The 26,324-nt window shown below is 37.8% G+C and overlaps 1 protein-coding gene across 1 annotated transcript in view; it reads left to right on the top strand.

Annotated features, from left to right (window-relative positions):
- Nucleotides 1-26,324, top strand: part of Cntn3 (contactin 3) — a 348,226-nt gene that overhangs the window by 303,245 nt on the left and 18,657 nt on the right. The window contains exons 14-19 of the mRNA XM_051203480.1: nucleotides 6,716-6,833; nucleotides 7,609-7,767; nucleotides 7,874-8,023; nucleotides 9,414-9,484; nucleotides 12,489-12,723; nucleotides 15,103-15,218. Of these exons, the coding sequence (XP_051059437.1) occupies nucleotides 6,716-6,833; nucleotides 7,609-7,767; nucleotides 7,874-8,023; nucleotides 9,414-9,484; nucleotides 12,489-12,723; nucleotides 15,103-15,218 (849 nt within the window). The remainder of the gene's footprint in view (nucleotides 1-6,715; nucleotides 6,834-7,608; nucleotides 7,768-7,873; nucleotides 8,024-9,413; nucleotides 9,485-12,488; nucleotides 12,724-15,102; nucleotides 15,219-26,324) is intronic.

The raw sequence follows: 26,324 nt of genomic DNA, 5'->3' as shown, positions 1-26,324 counted from the left end.
CAGCAATCAGGAGACAGAGGCAGATGGATCTATATAACTTCAAACTCACCCTGGGCTACATGAAATTGATCCAGTCGAAAACTGAAACAGAGCTCAGACCAAGGTGATCCTAGGACTTAAGATCACATACCTTTAATCTCAACACTAAGGAGATGGAGAGAGGAATGATATGGCTGGGTGGAGAGAGGAAAATGAGACAGGAGGAAACAAGAACTCAGGGCAGTCTGAGCAGTAATCTGAGGTGTGGTTAGTCTGAGGAAGCAGTCAGTCTGAGGATGCAGCCTGAGGAGACATTCTGGGGAGAGGTTAGAACTCTAGCAGCTGGCCACTCTGCTTCTCTGATCCCTCATCTTTCAGCCCCTGATAGCTGACTCTGAGTTTGTATTATTAAGACTAAAGAGAATCTATTCTAATGTCTTCAAACGTATTTTCAAATTATTTTTATCATATTGTAAAATAAGGCTACATATCTTTGGATGCTTGCAAGCCTGTGTTTGCCTATGTCAAAATGCATAAAATTGTTTGCCTTAATTTGAGTTTGCTCTAATTTCAGTTTCATTAGGAACACTTATAAATTGAAATGTTGTATGACAAGAATGCTTTCACCTTGAATGCGAGGGTGACCGAGATGTCTAAGGCTTTTAACCTTGAAAATGTATGTTTAATTAATTTAAATAATTGGTTAATGTGCAAGGGGAAAATTCTTGGGGCAGAGTCTCACCCCACAACAAATAACTACAGGCAGCCAAAGACTGCTGGTAGGAAGAAAATTAGCATCTCCCTTGAAAGCCTCTTATTGGTTGTCCAATGTAGAGTGGACAGACCTGAAGCCATGTATGTACAATAACAAAAACAAACTCAGCATATTGTATTTTTGTATATTTTTGTGCACCCATGCATGTGTGTGTGTGTGCACGTACACACACACACACACACACACACACACACACACACACACACACTTTACAAAATACAATAAAATAGTAGTAAAAAAAAATCAACTTGCAAGGGGTAGGGCAGGCATGTGAAGGATTCAAGGGAAGGCACGTAAGAGGAGCTTGAGGGAGAATGGGGAAGAGAAAATATGGTATAGTTCTATTTCAATCTATTTAAAACCAGTTAGTTACACTAAAATGCAAAATCTGAAAGAGATATCCTCGTCAAGTCTGGCATAAATTTTGTTTTTAATAACATAAATAACTTGATAATAATGTAGCAAATCATAAAATCTTTTTGCATTGTTCCTCAACTTATTCATCTTATTTCCAACACTTTTAAAATTTCTTGGAATTGGTGATCAATTGACCCTTATTAAATCTACAGAATTGGTGATAATTAGCGTGCCTTTATACATTTCTGATGATTTTGTGTATAACTTTTCCTTGATATACCCTGAAATGATACTTCAGTAAATACACATTTGGGACAGTAATTACATTTCCCCTTCCCTTTTACTTACTGTATCTAGGACACCAGATATATTGACAATTGACAAAGAAAATTGCATGATTGTAATTTTAGGTTCTTTGTACAATTATCATGGTTTAGTGGAATTTTCTAAAACATATTTTAGAGCTCCCTGCCTTTTAACAGGCAGGTTGTGTTTGCTTTCTGCTTCTCCTATACTTCTTCATAAACTATAAATTCACTGTTTAAAATTATTTTAATTTTTTTATTAATTTATTTTATTTTATATAACAAAGTCCAATTAAATGAAAACAAACATTTATACACTTTTGGAATTTGGGCGTTGTTCTTTCCAAACTACTTCCTGCTGGTAAGGGGCACTGTCATGGGGGGGTTCGAAGAAGATTCAGAAATCCTGGCTGTAGTCTGTAAGACTGCTTTGTCCAGCTGTTTTGAATGTAGGATCAGCTTGTACTCTGTTTCAGGCAGTCTGGCGTGATCAAACCACATTAGTCTGGAAGGAAACCACATCTTTTCATTTTCTGTGGAAACAAAAATAGAAATCCTTTTCCCCAGTAACTTGTCCTTCAACTTAAATTTTGGAGTCAAAGCATTTTTTTTTTAATTTTATTTATTATTTTACATGTCGATCCCAGTTCCCTCTCCCTCCCTCTTACCCTCTCTGCCTTCTCACATGCACTCTAACCACCCTCCCCTCCCATCCCCCCCACCTCAATTCCATATGTAGGGGAATGCCATCCAGTTGGGGTCATGTAGATCTGACAGGTCATGTGAAGTAGGGACTAGGGCTTCTTTCCTGTCTCTAGATTAAGGCAGTTATCCCTCCATGGGGGATGTGTTCGCAAAGTCCTTTTATGCACCAGGGATACATCCTGGCTCCACTGTTGCTATGAAATATGTTTGTGCTTCCTCTTTTGAGAACTCTGTTTATATTTGTAGCCCATTTTGGATAATTACCTGATGTCAATTATTTTACTTCTTTATATATTTATATATTTTTGATATTAGGCCTCTATTGGATGTATAGTTGGTAAAATTCTTTTCCCATTCTATAACATGCTGCTTAGTCTGAACATGGTATCCTTTGCCATACAGAATTTTTTCATTTAATGAGATCCCACTTATTAATTTTAATTCTTTGTGTCTATGGTGGTGTTCTGTTCAGAGTCTTTTCCTATGCCAATGAATTCAAGACTATCCCCTGCTTTCTATATTATGAAATTTAGTGTATCTGGTCTAATATTGAGGTTCATGATCCATCTACAGTTGAGTTCAATTAAAAATACATAAATACAATAAAATGAATGCTGGATAAGAGACTGTGTTTATGTCTATCATGCAGATTATTTGACAAGGAAATAGCAAAGTTGGGGGCTTCCTCATCTCCTTTCCCAATGAAGTTGGGTTGCAAAGTTCACTTAATAATCAATTAAGAGAATATTAACCTTTCTGCTCACTAATATTAAAAACCCATAGTCTTCAATGATATGATTAGTCATTGTGTTTTACTTACCAAGTCACCACTAATTATATGTAACTTCTTAAGTTCACAGGTGTTCTGCAGCTGCGATAACACTGTATAAGCCACACACTAACATAAACTTGAAGAGATAAATGCAGACAAATAGGAAGAGCCACACATGTTGATTTTGTGTGACACTGAAACATGGCACTGTCATCTGTGTAATACACTCTATAAAAAATGCATGATCAAGTTACAAAACAGTTACCGTAAACAATTTTGTAATGGTTTAAGTTTGGGAGTTTGTATTGTGCTGCATTCACTGCTGTCCTGTTGCAAGCAGCCTGCCCACTACAACTACCGATTGAACACCCATTCCCTGGAAAACAAGCAACATGTATCTAAATATACTCTGATATTGGGCAGTGTTTGATAAACCTATTGGAAAATAGTTTGACTTTGTTGATTTTGACTAATTTAATTTGGATGTTTTTGACATTCCTATATAATTTCTTCCATTACAGTAAACCAACAACTTAGTTCTCTAAAGGAGTCTAAATGATAGACGAAAGGATGATCACTTTGATAATGTACATCTTCCTTATAGAATTTCTGTTGCAATTTTGGCATCACTGGAAGTAATTACATCTTAATAACAAATTTTAGGACACGTGAATAACACCTTGATTTGAATTTTGATTGTTAAATATCATATTTTATGAGGAAATTAGAGTTAGGAACTGCAGTCTTATTATGTGAATACACTGGCTTATAGTTACATTGAAAGCCAAGCACTTAGAAGTATAATTGTATATAAGCTTACTTATATTTTGACAGCCATTATTTCTTTATCAAAGTGTGAAATCTAATTACCTGACACAAAATAAACCCATAATCCTTCATTCTACATTTTTACTAAGACTAGTAGGAGGGGCCTACACTCTCAGCTGTTTCAGAAGCTAGAACAGAAGGATTGCAAATTCCAGGCCTGTCTGTTAGATGTATGAAGATCTTGTTTATAAATAAATAAACAAACAAACCAACTATGGATGCAATTGAGTGGGGGAAGTTCATGCTGAGCACACATGAGACCCCACATTCTACTCCTGTTACCAAAATATTTGACCATAAAAGCAAAAAGCAAAAGACAATTGGTACCCCAAAGGTAACCATAATCTACAACTCTCATGCGATAAAAGCTATAACTTGTATTTAAGTTTTATGTTTTTTTAGAGTCAACCATATCAATCTATATCTATTATTTCTTTATTTATGACTAGGTATTTCATTAAGTAAGTCATCTACAATATTAGGTTTCTCTGTTTTCCCTATAAATTTCCTTTGGTTGATATACACATGTATTTCTTGGGGCAAAGCATAAGGAACAGAATGAATGGGAAAATGTTTGTACATATAACCCTGCATTAGGTGATATTTCAGGTGACTCAAGAAGGAGCTGTGTAGATTTCTTGTCCCAACATTAATAGCTCCAGTCCTATTTCTTTGACAAGTCTTGAAAGTGTCTCTTTTATTTGTATTTGTCTCTAAACAGTGTGTGCCATATGGCTTTATTTTACCTGTACTGTACATTTTAATTCATAAACACAGTTTATTCCACTTAAGCCTTCTGTGGCTTTAGCAATGTCCATTCAGCAGAGACTGTGTCAGACAGGACTCTTGAAGTAAGAAGCATTGTGCATGGTTTTGTTAAGGAGGATCCCAGTTTTTTCTAGAGATCTGCTCAATGACAACACATAGGTTCTGGAAACAGAAATAGTACAAAATAATATTTTACTGGAATAGGTGACAATAAGATGAAGATCTCTCTTAATTTTTGCAAAATTTTCTTTTGCAATTAGAATGTCCTCCACATGTTCTATGTTGGTCAGGAAAAAAACAATCAATGGCTCCCATTGTCTACACATCTTAGTTTCATCATTGGTTCTATTCTCAAGGACATGGTTAATAGTTTTAGGGTCTGGAGTGATGGCTCAGGAGCAAAAGAACTCAGTGTTCTTGCAAAGCAGCCCAATTCCGGTTTCAGCACCTATATGGTAGCTAAAAACCTTGTATAAGTTCCACATCCAGCACCCTTTCCTGACCTGCACAGACAATACATACATATACGTATGGCAAATAGTCATATATACGTAAACTAATAATAAAGACATTTTTACAAACATGATTTTTTTATTATATATCCTCTGCAGGTGAACCTAGCTGCATTTCTTAGGGAAATATTTTTGTTGTTCTTCAGTTTTGTTTTATGTTCAAGATTGGCTATTTCTCTTTCTTTAGTCTTCAGTACCAAAAGTCATCTGAATTCCAGTTTCCCAACACTAATATCCCAATCTCTTCTTTACTCATTCTATAACCACAAACAGCCAGAGCACCTAAAAGTTACATCCAGATGGCAAAGCAGATAAGAAAAGTTCAGCTATATGCTCTCTAGCCCAACTGTCTTAAAATAAGAATAAAGGGACAGAGAAGAATAAAGGCCTCACCTAGTGGCTTGGTGGCATTTACTAGATGCAAAGCTTCAAGGAAAAGAGGAGATTTCTATGGAAATTATAAGCACACTCCTTGGAGTATGCGGAGCTCATAAAACCCAAAGAGTTTGGAAAGGTCAGCAGGCTGGGATAGTTATCTCCGGGGAAACATTTCTAAATAACCCTGAGGAGAAAGAGGGAGGAAGAGAGGGAATGAAAAAAAAAAAAAAAAAAAAAAAAAAAGCTCAACTCCAGGAAAGTAGAAATGTGCAAACTGAACACTTTCTGGATTATCATTTAATTACAGCCATCAATCACTTCACAGCTGCTTCTCCCAGTACCCCAGAAATCCCATCTAAAGCCATAAGACCCAACCAGTAGAGAATACACAGCCCATTAGCAACCCTCAGGAAGGGGAACAATATGGGAGATATTAGCCTGAACAGATTTTACGGAACTACCTAAAATTAGAACAGTCAAGTTCCTCTTGCCACAAATTCTAGGCACATGCAAGACTGAAACTCCCTTTAGTGACTACGATAAACACTGCCTCTTCTTCTCCCAGGTTGAATATGAAGTGGCGATCATGCTTAAAGGGCTTCTCTTTCCAGATGCTCTTATTTTAGTCTATATCTTCACTAATGTGGGAAACTGACCTGCAGTTAGTCACTTTATAGATGTGAATTCATACTCTCTTTAAATGAGGGCCTTTTAAAGTTGAGCATTTAGATACACATTTGTTCCATTAATTGGTATCAAGGGATGCCAACAAATGTCTTCTGCAGAACTATTATTTATAAGGTTTAAAGTGCTTTAATTTCTTGGAGGGTTCATATTTCCTTGCTCTAAATTCTGTAGCTTTTTTAGGAATTAGATGACTTTAGTCTTTTAAGCTTCAATGTATTTGGAAAAGAGGAAAATGTTTCAGCCATGGTAATCCCCCTGCCATGCTGTATTTATCTCCCACTAGGTACCCAAATGTTTCCTCCTCTTCTCAGGCAGATAATTGCAGTGGGGTTGTAACCAGAGAGAACTGAGCTGGTGCTAAGCAGTGGATATAAAAAGAAGTGTTGCCTGTTGGAAGTAAATAGAACTGAGACTATAATCTCTGCCCTCATTTCTCTTTGAAGCCATAAATACCCAGAGAAATGCTTTATATGCATATAGAAATGTGTATTCCATCATGCATAGTTTTGAACTTGTCTTAGTTTCCAGGCATTCTATGATTTCAGTTTTTTGAAAAGCACATTGTTTTCTCTAACCATGGATTGTGTTGCCTTCAAGATCCTTTGCGTTTTTAAATACAATAATGTTTCATTACCTGTTTCTCCAATAGAGTTCGTCTGGTGATTTAATGATCAGAAACATTCAACTGAAACACAGTGGGAAGTATGTGTGTATGGTACAGACAGGGGTGGACAGTGTTTCATCAGCAGCTGAGCTCATAGTGAGAGGTAAGCAGTAATACTGTCTATATTGCCTACCTTAATGCTTTTCATGAGCATTGCTAACTAGAGGAAAGCCATGGTGAGATACTATACAAAATGCAAGGCATTCTATTGAGGTTATCCTGACACCCATAAGTCAGAAGATGGACAATAAGAATGTGTTAATTCAAAGGAATGAAAACTTCAAGTGTGCCCTTCGAATAATTTTTACTATAATTGGCATTGCACAGCTTCTGCCAAGCCAATATGTTTTTGAGCATCTCAGCACATGTATTAAATAGGAAAGAGAATGTGGTACATGTGTGTCTTCCTCCAAAAGATTAGGTATTATCCAGAGCAATGGGAAAATTCACCATCCTGAGTTGCAATCTAGGGTACTACTGGTTAACTGCTAGGCTGAAAAACAAATGTCCAAAGCATATCACAGTATAAGAAAACATATCCAGGTAGCAAGCCACATTGTGCTTTCAGTACCCAAAGCAGAGGGTACTGAATTTGAAAAGGTGCAGAAGATGCTGAATTTAGAAAGATACTGGGATACTGCTGAATATCTCAGTGAGTTACATGGTATTATGAATCATAGTTTCCTATCCAGATATCACAGCTAACAATGGGAATGGGGACAAAGTGGTAGTTTTGTTGCCAGTAAAATGGCCTCTCCCTTTACGTGTTTTGGAAAGTGGGATCAGCTGGAGGTGTTAAAAGTGATGGTGTGAGCCTCCTCACTTTGGTAGGGGAGGATGACTTTTGGGGATGCTGTTTGCAGTTTTGCCTCTTTTAGGTTCACCTGGACCACCAGAAAATGTGAAGGTAGATGAAATTACAGATACAACAGCACAGCTCTCTTGGACAGAAGGCACAGACAGCCACAGCCCAGTTATATCCTATGCAGTCCAGGCTAGGACACCTTTCTCCGTGGGCTGGCAAACGGTTACAACAGGTAAAGTAGATGGGAGAAGCAGAAGGAAGGCAGCAACTTGGAGATCTGCATACCAATTGCACACTGGCACAGGCAGACTCTGACCTTCTGAACTGTTCCTTTATAGTACCTGAGGTCATTGATGGCAAGACACATACAGCTACTGTCGTGGAGTTAAACCCATGGGTAGAATATGAATTTCGGGTAGTAGCCAGTAACAAAATCGGAGGCGGAGAACCCAGTTTACCCTCAGAAAAAGTAAGGACTGAAGAGGCAGGTTAGTGTTTTGTTTTCTGAGTAATGGGCTAATGAATTTACCTGGGTGTATATTTCCATTAGCTTTGGTCTCACAGACACCAAGAGATCTGTCTTAATAACCCATTGTCATAATGATATGACATTTTTAATGGCAGACTTTGCCATATGGCATTTATCAAAAGAAACATGTAAGTGGTTCTGATGTTGTGTGGCATTTCAAGAGTTCCATCAGTTGCAGATGATCATTAGTGTGTGTTAATTGAATATGTTTTTGTCACCTAAGATTATAATTACTATCTGACATAGTTACCCATTAGCAGGAGGAACATTGCTTTCATTTATAAGAAGTGCTGACAAATTGTTCTGATAACACCACTTGGAGATATACTGCTGAGAAAAGTCAGTGTGCCACCACACTCAGAGAATTGGTAGTGTATTATGATTCCATAAGTATTAGATTGAGAAAGCATCACTTTAAGAACTTATATGAGGTAACTAGAACATGTGTCACAAAGATACATTCAAAATTCTAAAAATATGCTTTCATCAAAACTCAAAAGTTAGCAGGCAAACCTGCCATTCCTTTTGAGAAGCACTCATGGGCACATTAAGAGTTCCCTTTGCAGAATCACTAATATTAATTAAATTGAGCCATGACATAAACAAATGCATCACTTTAAGCACTAAGTCAAAGTAGTATGGAATATGTTTGCACATTTTTAATAATGCCCTTTCCCTCAGAAGAGCATACCTCTTGTTTGTTCCAGGTATTGTGGGAAGCTGTTCTGGCTGTTATCTTCACTTGTTCACACTATGTGCATTTAGGTCTATCTGACATGCATCCAGCAAACCCAGCAATGCACATTTCAAAGGCCCTCCATAGAATTTATATTCTTCTTTTATCTTAGAATTTATAAACCAAAAGGTTCTCAGCATGAGTGAGAAAGCTGATATCTATGTGAGTTTTATCAAAATACTTCCTAGCAGGACCAGAGGGTTCCAGTCTGTGTCACTCTTTTCAAGAGCTTGTGCCATGCTGAGACTTCCTTCTCAGTCTGGAAGTTCCATACTAAACTGATTTCCTGTCAATCATGGGAAATCACTTTTCTTCATTTTTTTTTTTTCCGTTACCTTAGTGGCAAAGTAGCTTTCACTTGGGTTATATTTTTTCTTACTGTTCAGAGATTTCCGAATCATTTATGATTTCATGTAAATAAAATAATTTGATGACTATTCCAAAATGTTTCATAAATGCATGTGAATATAAGTAAGTTTGATGATCTTACTAATGAGATTTAGAAATGTACATAAACACATGCATCTATATAATATTTTATAGTAAATGTGTCTCCTTTCAAATATTACTGTATGAAAGTAGAATTTTGTTTCTGTGTCACTTACTCACACAGCTCCAGAAGTGGCACCTTCTGAGGTCAGCGGAGGAGGTGGAAGCCGATCTGAACTAGTAATAACCTGGGATGTAAGTGTTTGGGCAACATCTTTCCCACTAGGGTATTGCTTTTCATCCACTAATCAAAAACGTGTCATGGTGTGTTGTAATGAAGTTGATGGTTATGATGATGGTGGCAGTGGTGGTCACCATGAGAGTGGTGGTTTTGCTAGTGGTAGTAATATATAAATACTGATGGCACTGATGATGGCATTGGTATTGGTTTGGGTGACATCCTTTCTGGTGGAATGAGTGACAGTAGTGCTGCTAAGTGATGCTGATGGTGATAAGACTAGTGCTGTTGCCAGTTTTAGTGTTCTTGTGCTGGTGATAGGACTAATGTTTGAATAGGGAGTAGTATGGACTGTTGATCATGTTGCAGATAGGGTAATACTGTTGCTGCTGTTGATGGCACTAATAGTGCCAGTGCTTGGGGTATTGTTGGGTCTGGTGCTAGAAACAGTACAAGGACATGGTGCTGCCACTGATGCTGGGAATGGCACTTATTATTGTGGGTATGGTCATAATTCATAGTGTCTATGACAGTTATAGTGTTAGTGGCATTTTTGATACTTGTGCTCCTGTAAATTTTTGTGATTATGGTGGTACTGATGCTGATGTTGATAGTGATGGTGATGTTGGTGTCATTAGTTCAGGTAATGGCCATAGCACTGGTTATACTGGTGGTAGCTGTGGTGATAGTGCAAATGGTGCTGATGGTGGTATTGATGGTAGCAATAACAGTTGTGCTGATGGTCATGGTGGCCATGCTGATAATTGCACTAGACATTAGTGATGATGTTTTTTGGTAACTTTTGCAGTAATGCTGGTCACACTGACTCTGTTACTGGTAATACTGACAGCACTGGTATTCCTGTGCTGGTAGTGGTGCTAGTGGCATTGGTGTCTGTAACAGCACTGATGTAGTAGTAATTGTCACATACTGCTGGGGATATCAGTACTGCTAATAGCAATGTTGATAAAATTAGTGGTCCCAGTAATGGTACTTTGGTAGTAGTATTCTTGGTGGTGATGGTGGTAGTGATGATTCTTGTGGTACCAGTGCTGTTGATGGTACCTATGGAACCAGCAGTGCCTCTAGTAGCCTAAGTCACAGTGCTTCTAGGGTTGATCTGATTGATGGTATAAATGGTGGTAGGCCTGGTATTATTATCACCAGTGTTTCTGGAGCTGTGGATGATGCTTATGATGATACTCACAGTGTCACCAATGGCCCTGTTTTTGGTGATACCATTGTTTGTGCTGATATAACTAGCATTGTTGCCTGTAGTATTGGTAGTTCTGCTGGAACTGTTAGTACTTCTTCTGGTGGGTTTGGTGATGTTGGTACTGTCAGGAGTAGTGTTGGTGCTTCTATAGAGCTAGTGGCATTGGTGAAAATAGAAGGTCTAGGAATGTGGATGTGGGTCACGCAAGGTCCTCATCCGGTGCTCTTAAGAATAGATGCTGCTGATCCCAGCATCCTCAGCACCGATAAAAATACTGGTGCTGATGATTGCAGAATGCCCTCAAGGAGTTGTGCATTTAACTTTGGGGTTGTTGGTAGTGGTTATAGTGGTGCTTATAACTGAGATAGTCATCACGCTGGTCCATGGTACTACAGCTAGTAGTGGTGATGTTGGTCTTAGTGGCATTGTTGCCTGTGATACTGCTCTTGACCCAGCTGTAGTCTATGCTAGTCACTTTTCCTCTCATTCATACGCACTGTTTTCATTCCATACTTACAATATGGTATCACTAAAAATAGGAAGGCAAGGAGATAATAAAAAGTTTGATCAAAATCACGTGGTTTCCACATGCAGTACTGAGGATCAGGCCCTAACAGTTGACTCTGTGTGTCTAGCCTCTTCCTAGCTATTCCCTTAGCCGTAGTTTATGTCACAATTAAGAAATATTTTAACAACAAAGTTAACATTTAAAATACACTAAGACTAAATTCTCTGTGAAATTTGAAGGTGTTAATAAGCCAAGTGTCATTTTTCAACAGTGGAATATAAGTAGAGTTTTGTTACAAGTAGTTTTTCCTCCAGTCTAGTCCCTCTAAGAAGTACCACGGCCACTGGGGATGGAAACGGGTGGAAGTGACCTAGGGAACTAGGTCTGAGGAGGATCCTGGCTAACTCAGTCTGTAGAACATGAGACTCTTAATCTTAGGGTCATAGGTTTGAGCCTCACGTTGGGTGCCATTTTGTTATGAGTAAAGTATTCCTGCCTTTCTGGTCCCAGTGCTGTGCCAACCCCAAATAGCACACAGAGACACTGTATTAGATACAAAGCTCTTAGCCTGTTACTAGTATTTCTTATTGGCTAGCTCTGTCTTAAATATTAACCCATTTCTATTAATCTAAGTATTTCCACATGGTCTCATCTTACCAGAGAGAGGCCCCAGCATTCTTCCGTCTCCATCCTCCATCTTGAATCTCCTCCCTACTACTTCCTCTCTCTTCCTTGTTTTCTAGTCCTGTCTATCTTGCTTTCTTATTGACCAATAGTGCTTTATTCATTAAACAATACGAGAAACATATTTACAGAATGACATCTCCCATCAGAGTCTTTAGTTAATCATGTGCAGCTTTAAATTTAGTGCATTGTAGTCACTTCCTCTTTCTATATATATTTTTTTTGTACTGAGTTATAATACCCAGGAATGACCTTTCCTATAAAATTAGCATTTATGGATTTGAATGTTTTTATTTGTCTTAAAATAACAGGTGTTCTTGAGTAAAAGTTTAAATTATTAGAAACTCACATTTGGACTGTGTGATATTCTAATATCTGAATAAGTAAGGAAGGTGCAAATTCATTATCTGGATGCTTATGAATGAATGCCATATGATTATCTAAAAACAGCTCCCCTGACTGTCTCATGGGTGATCTTCTCACTTTTGAAACACATCTGCTTAATTCCATATAGATCACTATTTAATAATATTCAAGTCCACAAGTGATATCTCAATTGTTTTTGCCCTAACCTTATAAGTAAGAATGATTTAATTTTGTCATTTCTTTGTAGCCAGTCCCTGAAGAACTACAGAATGGTGGAGGTTTTGGGTACGTGGTAGCTTTCCGCCCACTTGGGGTTACCACCTGGATCCAGACAGTGGTGACATCCCCAGATAACCCAAAATACGTCTTTAGGAATGAAAGCATTGTGCCTTTCTCACCATATGAAGTTAAAGTGGGTGTTTATAATAACAAAGGTGAAGGGCCCTTCAGCCCAGTAACAACGGTGTTCTCTGCAGAGGAAGGTATGGAAAGTATACAGGCTTTAGTTCCAATCTAATTAATGCATTACTTTAGAAAACATTTTGATTATTCTTTGTGACTTCAGAGATACATATTTTTTTCAAAAGAGCAGTCATCAAAGCTGTTGGTTACCAATGTAGGTCATAACAGTGAACTGTACCTGACCAGAAATGTTAAGTCTCAATGGATAGTCACAGAGCATAATGCTCGATTAAAACTGACATTCTAATCCTGAGTTTCATCTTGTGAACCATGGGATATTGTCACCTCCCAAAGTTCATTTTTCTTCTTGGTGTAAAAGTTAAGCAACCCTTCAAAGTACCCTGACACAGAGCTGTAAACAATATTTCCTATGGCCTCAGCAAAGGGCAGAAGCATGACGGTTAATGAGAACCAGGAGTGTGATATTTAAGAGATGTAGAATGTGTATCTTTGAAGGATGACCCCCAACTGTTGTACTTGCATATTTCACTTAGAACCTGCACAGTCATTCTGACTTTCTTGAATAACTCCTCAAGAAATTGAGACATAATATTTTCTTTCAAGCCCTCTTTATAAAATGATACTGAACTTAAGAGAATCAAGGTAAATAGACATTTGAGGTATCGATAACTGAATGCTAGCCCTGTTAGTTATCAAGTTCTATCTCATACCACACTATATGAAGTAATCAACATCTGCAAAGCATTGCCATTTTGAATTTTCAGGTAAAGATTGAAGCATAGATTCAATTATTAGTCTCCATTTAGAAATGAGCAAATGGAAGATTGATGAAAGATGTGAATGAATTTGCTAAAACATATTTAGTAAATGGAAAAAACAATTTCACCCAGGGAACTTTGGCTTTAACCATTCTCAACTAAGGAACTATGATAGCATGTTGTATCCCCTAGCTCTCGGACTTGGTAATGAATTATAAAACATGGTAAAGTTGGTAATTCTAATAATAATAACAATAATAATAAACATAGTCAGTTTAACCAAGACTCCCCACATCTAGTCTTGTTTCATTTTCCATAAATTGGGGGAATAAAAATTGTGAGAATCTTTTCAAAAGAGAGATCTTAATGTTTATAGCCAGACCAATTTTCTAGAAACTACCAGACTTAAAAGGGCAGACCAGGATTACTTCCTAGTAATTAATTCCTAGTAATGAACCAAGAAGTTTTCAGATACTGCCTACCCATGCACCTAAGACCTGGGTATTGGTGGTGAAATGAAAAGATACTAATAGCTTTCTGCACATTCTTGTCTTAGTCACCTCCCCCTCTGTTGTCACTGTTACTGTATCATTTGCAACAAGATAATACTACAAATATGCTACAGCACCCCAGTGAGTCAAAGTAAAATCTAATCAGTGAACTCCCAAAGAACCACAATCCAAGGAGCTCAGAAAATGTTCTGATGTGCTAAACTGCCAATGCTGGATTGGTTGTTTCTAAGTACTGTTGTCTCTCTGCTCCACTTTGAGAGTCTCTGGATAGAGAACACATTGTGCCCATCCTTAAAACCTGATACTATTTCAGCCACATGTAGCCATGGTCTAGGCTCAGAACCATTTAATGCAGAAATGGATGTGGAAGAGGAGAAATGTCTGCTAAGAACCAGTATTCTGAGAAAAGCAAATCTCTATGAACCCCATAAAACCCAGGAATATTTGTTACAAAGAGGATTTCTTATGTGATACCATTGACAATTCTACTGATTCTTTGGACAGCATTTGCCATCTATCCCATTTAAATCTCTACTTCCTTTGCACCTAAACTAAAAATGGTACTCACTCGGTATTTATGAGTTAATGACATTGACTTGACCTTGGCCTTTGTTTGACATGATAAAATGTCAGTAGCATTTATAGGTACAGAAGTTCCTGGTGTGAGATGAAGGAGAAGGAAACAAAGACAAGACAGAGAGAATAAAAGGACTGGTTGAGAAAAGGAAGACACAAGGAAATAAGTCCAAGGTGTGAAATACAGGTTGCTATGGCAAGTTGGCAATGAAAAACTAATGACTATGAAATCACCTTTTCCTAAGCACAAAGAGTAGGATCTATATTTTCAGGATATCAAATTGTTTTAAATACTTTTACAGAATACTATGAGCTCTTTGTCTGATCAATGTTTTCATTGTTATTATTTAAAGAGTTTTAACCAGATATGGTGGTACATTCTGACAGTTGCTGCCCCTAGAATCAAGGCAGTATGATTTTGGGAGTTCTAGACCAGCCTAGACCACATGAAAAGTGCCAGACCAGTTAGGACTACATTCTAATGCCCTGCCTCAGAAATTTAAATTGAAAAATTTTAAATTTAGGATGTCAGATGATTTTTCAATTCAATGGCCAACATTATCATTGTATTCCAATTTCTGTTTCTGAATAGAACCTACAGTAGCCCCATCCCATATCTCTGCCCAAAGCCTGTCTTCCTCAGAAATTGAAGTTTCATGGAACACAATTCCCTGGAAGTTGAGCAATGGACATTTACTTGGCTATGAGGTAAATTATTTAGAATGAATGCTTATTTGCATGTTGCTACACTGTGTTTCATTTCAAATTATTAACATTAACATCTTAGACAAATATTTTCTTACTGGCAGGCACATTGTCCCATCTGATTATTTAACTCAGCCCTGTAGTGGAGAAGGTTCATAAAATAAATATGAAGGAAATTCATGTAATCTAAATCTTCTATGTGGATTTTCTAAAATAGTAAGAATGAGATTGAACCAAAGTAGCAAGTGTATATATCATCTTGAGAGCATATTCCCTAGTTTTTTTTTTGTTGTTGTTGTTTTGTTTTGTTTGCCTATTTTCTTGGTGTCCTTGTGGCTCTGTGATATTCTCTTCCAGTCTCTAGCATATTTAGCTATCTGTGACATGACTCTAAATTGCAGTGATCTGTGTATTTGGTGAAATAAGAAGAAATATTTAAAGAGAGGTATCTTTAGACCAAATAAAATGAAAATCATAATAAGTCTTTAAGACAACAAATGTTTGAGTAGAAAAGGACATGCCACTTTGATAGGGTCTACAAGTTTAGGACAGCTTAATAAAGAAATTAAAGGGAAAGTAAATAGACATGGAAAGAGTATAAACATTTCCCACTGAGATTGAATGGTGTAGACATCACTAAAGGGGATCCATCAGAATAGGATGACTTCAGGATGGCCTAGAAGGGGTATCTCACACATGGTGCTGAATGATAAAATGATCCAATGTTTAGTAAAGTGCAGTGGTAATGCCAATGTTAAGATTTACTAAACAACAAAATTATTGGAATGATAATTGTGATTTCAGCTTTACCAACATTTATCTTCATAGGAACCTCCCTATTTTACTTAGGTTTTCTATTGCTGTAATAAAACACTATGTCCCAAAGCAACTTATGAAGGAAAGAGTTTATTTCACCTTATAAGTCTCGGTCCACACTCTGTCATTGATGGAAGTCAGAACAGGAACCAGGAAGCAGGAACAAAAGCATAAGCCATGGAAGATTGTTACTTCTTGGCTATCTTCCCATTGCTTCTAAGCTTATATAATTCACCACAACATGAAGAAGGGATGACATCTCCCACAGTGGTCTTGGCCCTCCCATATTAATCATTAGTAGAGAAAATGTCCTACAGATTTTCCTAAGGCAATATGATGGAGATATTTTATCACTTGAGGTTCCTCTTCTCTGACAACTCTAGTTTGTGTCAAGTTGACAACAAAACAAAACAACCAGCACACTGCCTCTTGGAGCAACCAGGCAATTTGGACAGGCTTACATGGGCATGCTAGCTTAACACAACTGTTAAGCTTAACACATCTTTTACTTTTCAGTGCAACCACAGGTTTATGTTCCAGGATGGCAACTGGTCTATAAAAATTCCATCAAAATCAATGGGGTTTTTATTTGACATATTTAAGTAAGTAGGATAGACATTATACCCCTCAAGGTACAGTGTCATTTTCATAACTTACTTCATATTTTGCAAGTTAACTCTACAGGCATGCCGCTCAGAGCTGGTAAGGTGAGAGGGAACAAATATACGCCTGTGTTACACTGAAGGATAAAGCAAGCAAGAACTTATAGAACTTTAAAAAGAACAAATAGAAGAACCTTGAGATTCTTTTCCACTTTACCCATCTTCTCATTAAAGTTTCTTTGTATTTGATAAGCTCTGAGTGTTTCCATCCCTTGTAAGCAAACAAAGCTTGAGTTAAATAAATATTAACAAGTGAATTAGAGAAAGGACAGGCAGAAGAGCAGTGATGCTCATGTGTAGGCTGTGGGCCAGTTTCCCAGAATTACCAGGAGTTCAGTAAACATGAGCTCTGCAAACTCTCCTTAAAAGCACTGGATGAAAACATGTAGGAAATGTACACGTTTTAGTAAGTATTAGCAAGGGGAGAGCTTTTCTGTTTAAGCCTTTGAAGAATGTGTTTTGATAGAGAGAGACCAAATCAGAAAAAAAAAGAGAGAGATTCTTGTTTAATAAGGAAAGGGAGGTGGAGGGTAAAGAGTGTGAAACACAATAAAAATACAGCAGGGACATGACCAGCCTCTGAAAGGGGGCCAGATAGAGTAGAATGTGAGAATCCAAGCTTCTGGGTTTGGAAGTGGATGTATGCAGTGGTCCCTCAAAGGTTAGAGGGCTGATTGTGACAATGACAGTGAGGCTATGTGGGCTGCAAGTAAGAGCACGGCTGGAAAACAATGGAGGTAAAGCCAGTCCCTGCAGTATGGACAGTTTCATAAGCTTTGTGTTTTCAGGAAGTTAAACAAGCTAACATGTGGAAGCTATTTTTTTTTTTTATAACATATGGCTCTTGAAAATAAAAAGCCTGTTGGGAACTAGGTCTAAGGAGACTATTTAAGATGTTTATTTGCCAATTTTGTCCCAGTAAATGTTCTCAAGCAGATACTGAGTCCTAAGCTTTATTCTTTAAAGAGAGCTTGAAGAAACCCAGGAAGAATGGAGTCACCTGGTCTGATAACTACTTGCCTTCCCAGCATTCTTTCTATTGTGTAAGAAATGTCAGGTAGATGATTCTGTGTGTCTTGTAAGATGCTGAGAAAGAAATTATGGACAATTTTGGATCTTTATGGAATACATTTCTTTTAAATTCCCAAGCAGAGCTTGAGTTAGTTCATGGCAAGACCACAGAAGGGAGCAGCTGTGCTAAGGCATTCGGTACTGATTTCTCATTCACCTAGAATAGCCCCACACTGCTGCAACTAAAGTGATAAGATCAAATGTTAGAAAAACTGACCAGTCCCAGCTTTCATCCTCAGAGTGTGGGTTGTTGGAAACTGTTAGCACAGGACATTTCCATGGTGTGTGTGTGTGTGTGTGTGTGTGTGTGTGCGTGCATGACTCTGACTGTCATCGTGATTGTGATTGTAGAGGCCTAAAGATGATGTTGGGTGTCTTCCTCTGTTTCTTTGCACCTTCTATTTTTGAAATGGGATCTCTCACCGAACCTATAGTTTATCTATTCAGAAAGACTAGCTGACCAGTAAGCTCCAGGTATTCACGTGTTTATGCCTCACTATCATGGGAGTTTAATCATACAACAATTATGAACTGGAGAAATGACAGCCAGCAGAGCTGCACTGGCTTTTTGCATTGGATTCTGGGGACTGAACTATGTAGGACACATGAGCTGTGCATTGACTGTGCTGTGTCCTCAGCCCTGATTTTCTAATATATAAATTTAGCTGTTGAAGAGTCATTCAGAAAAAGAATTGAAAATCTATTGGAAATAGATTTCATGTCAGAGAAAGTATGTGAGCATGTGGTTGACAGAAAATCAAAGATCCCTAGTGGAAAACACCACAGCCTCTAATAGAGGTTATAGCATTTTCATGCAGTTAGATCTTCCTGGGTGAGAGGATAGGCCCCATATAAAACAGAGAACTTCCCTTAGTTGCTTGTTCCTGTTTTCCAGAGATGATTACATTAATGCAGTTTAGACATTTCTGTTTTGGGAATGAGTTTCAGCACTTCCATAAAGCTCTCTGAGGGTCACTTTAAATAGAGATATACTAGCCAATAACTCACAGGCTTATTTGAGAATTAAATGAAAGGAAGATCCTTATTCATCCTTAATACATGGGAAAGTGCTTAGTCTTACTGCAACTTGATATGGCACATTTTCTTGTTTTCTTGATACTCGTGGGAGACCTGCCCTTTCCTGAACAGAAATGGTGGGGGAGTGGATTGGAAGAGTGGGGATGTAGGTGGTGGTGGTGGGAAGAAGGGACTGGGAGGAGAGGAGGGAGGGGAAACTGTGGCCAGGATGTGAAATAAATACATTTACTTCTTAAAAAGAAAGAAGACTTACAGCTTCCAATTTCTGTTTTAAATGTTGGCCTTTGAATTCAAATTTCACTGAAAAAAGGAAATAAAATAAGTCTACTGTGTGAATAGAGTGTGTGACCCCAGAGCTGTCTTTCTTACTGGTAGGGCAGGGGGCAAGGGTTTACAAGAACAGTGATAATGAGACTTCATATATAAACTTTTGAGTTGAGATGTATTTACATTTTACCTCTTTGGGCCAACATAATAAACAGGATCTTCAAACGTAGCACACACAGTGTGTGCAAAAGATGATATGATTGAAAATATATTCTACAAGTGTGTGTTATGCATAAAGAAAAAGAAAATGAGCTAAGAGATTCATGAACTGGTGGGGGAAATGTTAAGAATTCACTTATGTAATTCTAACATGATAAAAATATACCTTCTTAGTTTCAGCAATTATTTCAAAATTAACCTGGAAGTATAAATGACTTAGCAGAGTAATTAATTATCAGTCATGTGGCTGAGTTTGTGGGTTGCAGTTTTCCAAGTTTGACTTTGAACTTGTTAATACCTCCTGCCTCTTTCTCATATCAGTGAGGGTTGATCACAGCCCATGTGGCAAGCTGTGCACACATTGTTATTAGCATCAAGACTAACTTTCTTTTGATTTGACCAAGCATTAGTTGAGAAGCTCATTTCCCTGGGCTCCAATTACTTTATCTGCATAGCAGTTATACCTGGGCTCATGTCCTTCCTGGTGCCCTTTGGAATACCAACAAGAGAGATAGACATCATCAAGAAGAGGCAGAAGTCTATAGGTATATGGAGATTGGGTGCTTGAAGAAGAGATCACACAGTTCTTACATGATATAAACTGATAACGTCTCCTCCTCCTCTTCCTTCTCTTCCTTCTCCTCCTTCTTCTTATCCTTCTTCATCCTCCTCCTCTTCATCACCTCCTTCCTTCCTCTTCTTTCAAACATTTTAATTTGTAAAAAGAATACTTTGACAATACCATACATGTATATAATGCATGCTGATTACTCTCACCTCCATCACTTTTTAATCTCCCACCCCATGAACCACATCCTCCTGCATATAAATACCTTTTCCATATCATATCTGCTTTCTTTTGCGACCTACTGAGTTTAACCAGGGCCATCTGTGTGAGCATGAGCATCAACTATTCATTGCAGCCTGGTGGGCTAGCAATGAGGACTATCACTCCAGAGAAGAGTTAAGAGAGGGGTAAAGGGGATTCTAAGAAGATGCAGAAATCCTGGCTATAGTCTGTAAGGCTGCTTGGTCCAGCTGTTTTGAATGTAGAATCACCTGGTACTCTGTTTTAGGTGGTCTGGCTTGATCAAACCACATTAGTCTGGAAGGAATCCACAGCTTTTCATTTTCTGTGGAAACAAAAGTAGAAATCCTTTTCCCCAGTAACTTGTCCTTGAACTTAAATTTTGGAGTCAAAGCATTTTTTTTTATTTAATTTATTATTTTACATGTCAATCCCAATTCCCTCTCCCTCCCTCCCTCACTTCGTCCCTCCCTCCCTCTTTCCCTCCCTCCTTCCCTTCTTTCCTTCCTTTTACCCTCTCTGCCCTCTCACCTGCACTCCAACCACCCTCCCCTATGACAGCGCCCCTTACCAGCAGGAAGTTGTTTGGAAAGAACAACACCCAAATTCCCAAATATTGTCTATAAATGTTTGTATTCATTTAAATGGACTTGGTTATATAATATAATATATATATATATATATATATATATATATTAAAAGGATAAAAAAAAAAGAGCGTGGTAAGGGACACATGTGTAGCCTTATTCATGACTGACTATTGATAACAAGCCTAGTCTTGTGAAAGCCCATTATAGATAACTCCAGCACTGGTCCATGGTTAAAATGGTTGTCTTAAGGGCTGTGCACTGTACACTGGCATATTCTTTGGAACTTGAGCAAGCATGAGTCTCTGTATTCACCATGATCCACTGCAAAGAACAATTTCTCTGATCAAGGCTGAAAGTAGTATTTTCCTGTGTGTGTGTGTGGGGGGGGGTGTATAAGATAATCTACTAGAGCATGGATAACCTCATTCAAGTGCCACACCCTGACAATTGACTCTCTATCAGTCAACAGCTCTCAATTACCAAAGCTCCTCAGCTAGGGTAGAGGCATCACAAGCCCCATCCACTGCACTGAATTTCTGTAGGTCTTGTACATCCAGTCACAGCTGCTGTCAGTTCATACCATTTACAATAACTTATTGTGTGTGTGTGTGTGTGTGTGTGTGTGTGTGTGTGTGTGTGTGTGTGTGTGGAGAACTAGAAGAACAATTCTTATAGTAGAGAGAAATGATAAGCAAATACCAATTACTCTGGTTTGAGCAATGAATGTACCAATGTATGAAGTATACAAACACTAAAATACCACACTTTGTGTCATTAATTTTGCCTTAGTATCTCTTCCTATTGCTATGATATAATACCTCAACCAAAACAACTCAGGGAGAAAGGGTTTGTTTCAGCTCAGAGTTGTAGGTTCTAGTCCAACCTGGCAAGGAAACCATAGCAGCTAGCCACATTATGTCCGCAGTAAGGAGCAGAGAGCATTGTGTTTCTGCTCAGTATTCCTTCCCATTTATTCATTCTAGAACCCTAGACAGGGAATGGTGCCACCCATAGTTGGGTAGGTCTTCCTCCTTAATTTAAATGCCATCATGATAATCCCCCTAGAGGCCTTTCTGCCATATAATTATATATTCTGTCAAATTAATAATCTACATTAACCATCACACAAGTATGTATAATTCCTACATGTTAATTTAAAAGAAATGTAAACCCACTAATTTTTCTCAGTGTGTGAAATAAACCTATACATATGAACTAGCTAAACATGGCATATTTAGGGAGAACCTGATAGACTTTTTTAAGGTTAACAGAGGAATACACCATAAAAGAATGCCTTACTATGACTCCTTGATGTCTTCATCCAGCCCTCTGTTCTAAACAACTGTGCAGAGTGTATTTAGTGCCTAACATTTCATTAAATATTTGAGTACCTTCTCTGAGAGAATGGAAGCAAAGTCATATGACTTTATGCTCATTCCTTGTTACTGAGCAAAGAATTCACATACTCAACTGAACCTAGGAAATTGGATGCAGACCACTGAGACATATTTATATAATGCAATCTAGGCAAACTTCATTTAGTAGGTGCAGATTTTAGAGAGGGAGGAAGACTGTTCTGTGGTAGAGGCTCTTGCAGTGCCCCTTGACAGGAGTGGAAAGGAATAGGGATCTTGTGCAGGCTTGGCTTTCAGCCATGTAACTGTACGCACAGGTCTTGCTTCCCATGTAGACTGTGGTTTTGCTAGACACCCTGTCCAAATGATGTCCAATGAAATGACAGCAGGAAACGAGCCAGATTGATGTGTGATGTTGTTCCACATGACTCTCCTAGGGCCAAGAACAGATTGGCCATGAGTAAAAGATAAATGTGGACTTGTTTTCCTAAAATATATCAATGCATTTTTTTCATGCCTTCTGTTTATTTCAGTGTGCTCAGTGTAACAGCTATGTTAAAATGCCCATCCTTTTGAAAATCTCTAAGCATGCACATAACCACTTTCATCTGTTTAAAAAAGTGTTCTTGATTTAATACCTGTTCTTTAGTGGCTAAGCAAAGGCACCATTTTTCAGTACAGCATCTTTATGTACTGCATTTCAGTTATAGCTAAATTAACTGAAATCTCTGCTGTGGTGATAATAAAGAGGCCTCACAGCAGGAGTATTACTTTGGGGGTAGCTAAATTATTTGCAGGAATAGAGATAACATTCTTAATCCTGACATTCTTCCAGTTTGTTTCTGTTTATTTACCCGGATTAAATTGTATTGACTGGCAAAATGGTTTTATGATTCAAAAGGAAAGAAAAGAAAACTTGCATTATCTCATCAGCAAATTAAAGCAATACAGTTTCATAGATACTCAGACAGTTGGAATTTAATACTCAGCTTGGTGAAGGAAAGAGGGGACTATTCTTCAATGGTGTTGATCCAGGTTACCTCACAATTCAACCATGTTTTGTTCCAAGGTTCTAGAGAAATTCTAAAACCATGGATAAGTTTCTTTTATAAATGATACACATGAAAGATTACCAATAGCTAATAATAAAAGAAACACATATGACAGTTATACAAATGCCCTCTCTCTTCCATAAAATATCTTATTCTACAGAAGTTGTAAGAAACTTGTGATCCACTGAGGTTAACCAACAATGTAGGAAATGAGACTGTGTTAAAGGAGGGTACTTGCTCAGTAATAGAGCTCTGAGAATAAATAAATCATTTCCTATGGTGTGAAACTGCCCTTAGCAATGAAGTACATGCACACGTGCACAAACACACACACACACACACACACACACACACACACACACACACACACACACACACTGCTTCCTCTCCAGATAACTAGGGAGCAATGGCTCACTACCATTACAGAGGCAAACCAGCAGACCTACAAGGTGTCCAGCTGTGTACAGTAGCTAAGAAGCACAGCTGACCCCTCATCACCTCCTTTCATATGATTTCCCGTGTTATTTTCCCCACAGTAAACTCTATGTGAATTTATAAGATGAAGGTGACTTCATCCATCAAGCTCTGTAACATCACATTCATGTGCCTTTGAATGTTGATTTCTTTTCCCAGTCCCTTTTTCAGGACTCCAGTTAGTTCTAAATAGCCAATCTTCCATGTCTCAGATCTTCACTTTCATAATGATTTTTGTTCCTCTGGACCATGATCTGGATTCCACCGTGCTTCTTTATCTCCATTATTATCAATGGTTTTATTTTCTAATAATTTTTCTTTTCAATTCTGCCTGCTGCTTTTCAAATTTAGCTGACTTTATTTTTATTCTTGCATAATGAATTTATCCCTTTTGCCATACACTTGGATATTGTAAAGATGATGACTTTTTAGTCTACTTTAGCAGGCTAGTAGCTACTATCCCACCTGTGACTCTTGGTACAATTAGTCATTTACAACACTTGAATTTCTGCTTTTATTTTTTTTTAATAGAACCTTCCTTCCTGGTCTCCCAACTTCATAGCAATTCTTTTTTTGGCACACATTTTCAAAGTGTTTCCCTTACTGTAGACACTTTTCTCTTCACATCTCCTTGTTGAAGCAGCGCCTTTAAACCTTACGTTAGCAAGAAGATATTATATTCTCTCAGTGGGAATGCTGACACTATTTGAATCTTGAACATTTCCCAAGGAAAATGGATTAATGCAGAATTATTTAGCAGCTGGGCCTGCTGACACAGCTGACTCGGGGAGCTGACTTAGGAGGATTACTAGTTCGAGGCCATCCTGGATTGCACAGTGAGCTGACATTGAGGACATAAAGGTAGGAAAACTGGCCCTGCCCCTTGCTCCTGGCTGTAAGGGGTGAACTATCAAGGAGATCTCACTGTGGTGGTTTCGGCCTCTTTTTAGTTTTAATTTTCAGAGTCTCATTAAGTCAGCTCTCCCACACCTATACCTTCAGGGCTAAACTCTACTGTGTTACCCAGGAAGGAGCAGGGGGCACTCTCCCGAATGGTGAAGACAGGGCAGCAATAGTGGGCTAACCAACCCTACAACTACCCAGACCCAGAACCAGGGTTATGAGTTGACCCATCCCAATATCCACCCCATCTGTACTCTGCTGGAGCACATGAAGGGTCTGATGCTACACACCTAATGCAGGATCTCCATGATGCAGGGAAACAGCAGGATAAGCAACAGGAGTCCCAGTGAGGGCACAGCATCAATAGTGAAACAGAAACCAGATGCCTCAAACCAGACCAATGACTTTTTGAAGTGAACACTTGTACATAAAAATAAATGGATAAAAAAACCTGTTTTTGAAATTAGGGGATCCAAAATGATCTGACATTGTACTGCATATGTAATTTTGAGGAAATACAGAAATAAAATATAAAATAATAATTTTGCCTATAGAAAAAAAAAAGATATATGGATAAAGATGGTTACTGTGTGACTCACAGTGCCACACTACAGCTTCCATGACAAGATTGTTTTCATTTTTTATTTTTGTTAAATTTTATTTATGTATTTATTTTGGTGGATGGTTACAAGAACAGAGGGTGGAAGAAGGGCCAGGAAATGAATGGGATGGGGATGCATGATGAAACAGATGCAAAGAATAAATAAAAATAAAGTTAAAAAAGGGTCCAAAAATAAATATAGCTTAGGTAGATCCCTTATATGTACAATACCCTTAGTTCTAATCCCTAGCTCTACAACAAACAACCAATGAAAAATGCATTTTTATGAAAAATATTATAGAACATATTAGAGTACTTACAGAAAAATTGCTTATAAGAAATTTCCAACTCCTTTTATTTTTAGACTCTGGTTATTTTTATTTTTATTCACCTCTTTACAGCTATCTAAGAAAATTGTCACTCTTCATTGACTAGTATTATGTCCAACGTTAGCATACATTTTCTCTGTGTCTAAATGTTTCTAATACTTATCATCAACTACAATCTAAAAATAAATCCCTCCAATCCTCAGAGATGAGTTATAGTACTTTAACATGTATTGTTCACAAGAACTTTCAAGCACTCTCTATAAATTGGTTTATAAAAGTAGACTTCACGTGCCAATTGTGAATTATTTTTACTTCTTCTTTACATCAGTCTCCCAAGGCATATTTTTTAGGCAGCTTACACTGAATTAATTTGATATCTCAAAAACTATGACTCATGAATTAGAAACTAACAAGAAACCAGAAGTTAAACAGGATCTTGATTGAGTTACCAAATCTCTCTATCCCTCTCCTGCATCATGTGTTAAGTGATAATTATTATAACATAGATTTATGTGACACATTCCCCAACCTGTGTTATATCCAAGGCCACAAAACTTTCCGGCTGACTATAACATTTTGTTATGATTATTGATTAGATGTCGTTCCTAGAAAATAGCTAGATAGTGTCCTCCAGGCAGGTGATCTATACTTCACAGTGTATATATAGTGTTCAGTATTGGTGTTATAAGATTTATAAAAGATGTTGGTGTCTGTTAACACTTTGCTTATCAGTGACTTTATAAAGAAAATCATATTTAGCTCATTTCTAAAGATTTGGATTCAGATACCCGGGCTGAGGTTCTCTCGAAAATGCACAAAAATAGCATCAAAACAGCACATATATGGGTAGAAGGGCCTCATAACATGGTGAGAAAGAGAATGCTGAACTGTTTATTTTGTTAATTTAGGAATATTATTGTAAAA

This window comes from Phodopus roborovskii, unplaced genomic scaffold, assembly GCF_943737965.1.
Source record: "Phodopus roborovskii unplaced genomic scaffold, PHOROB, whole genome shotgun sequence".
Taxonomy (NCBI): Eukaryota; Metazoa; Chordata; class Mammalia; order Rodentia; family Cricetidae; genus Phodopus; species Phodopus roborovskii.
This window is presented reverse-complemented; position numbering and strand designations above follow the sequence as displayed.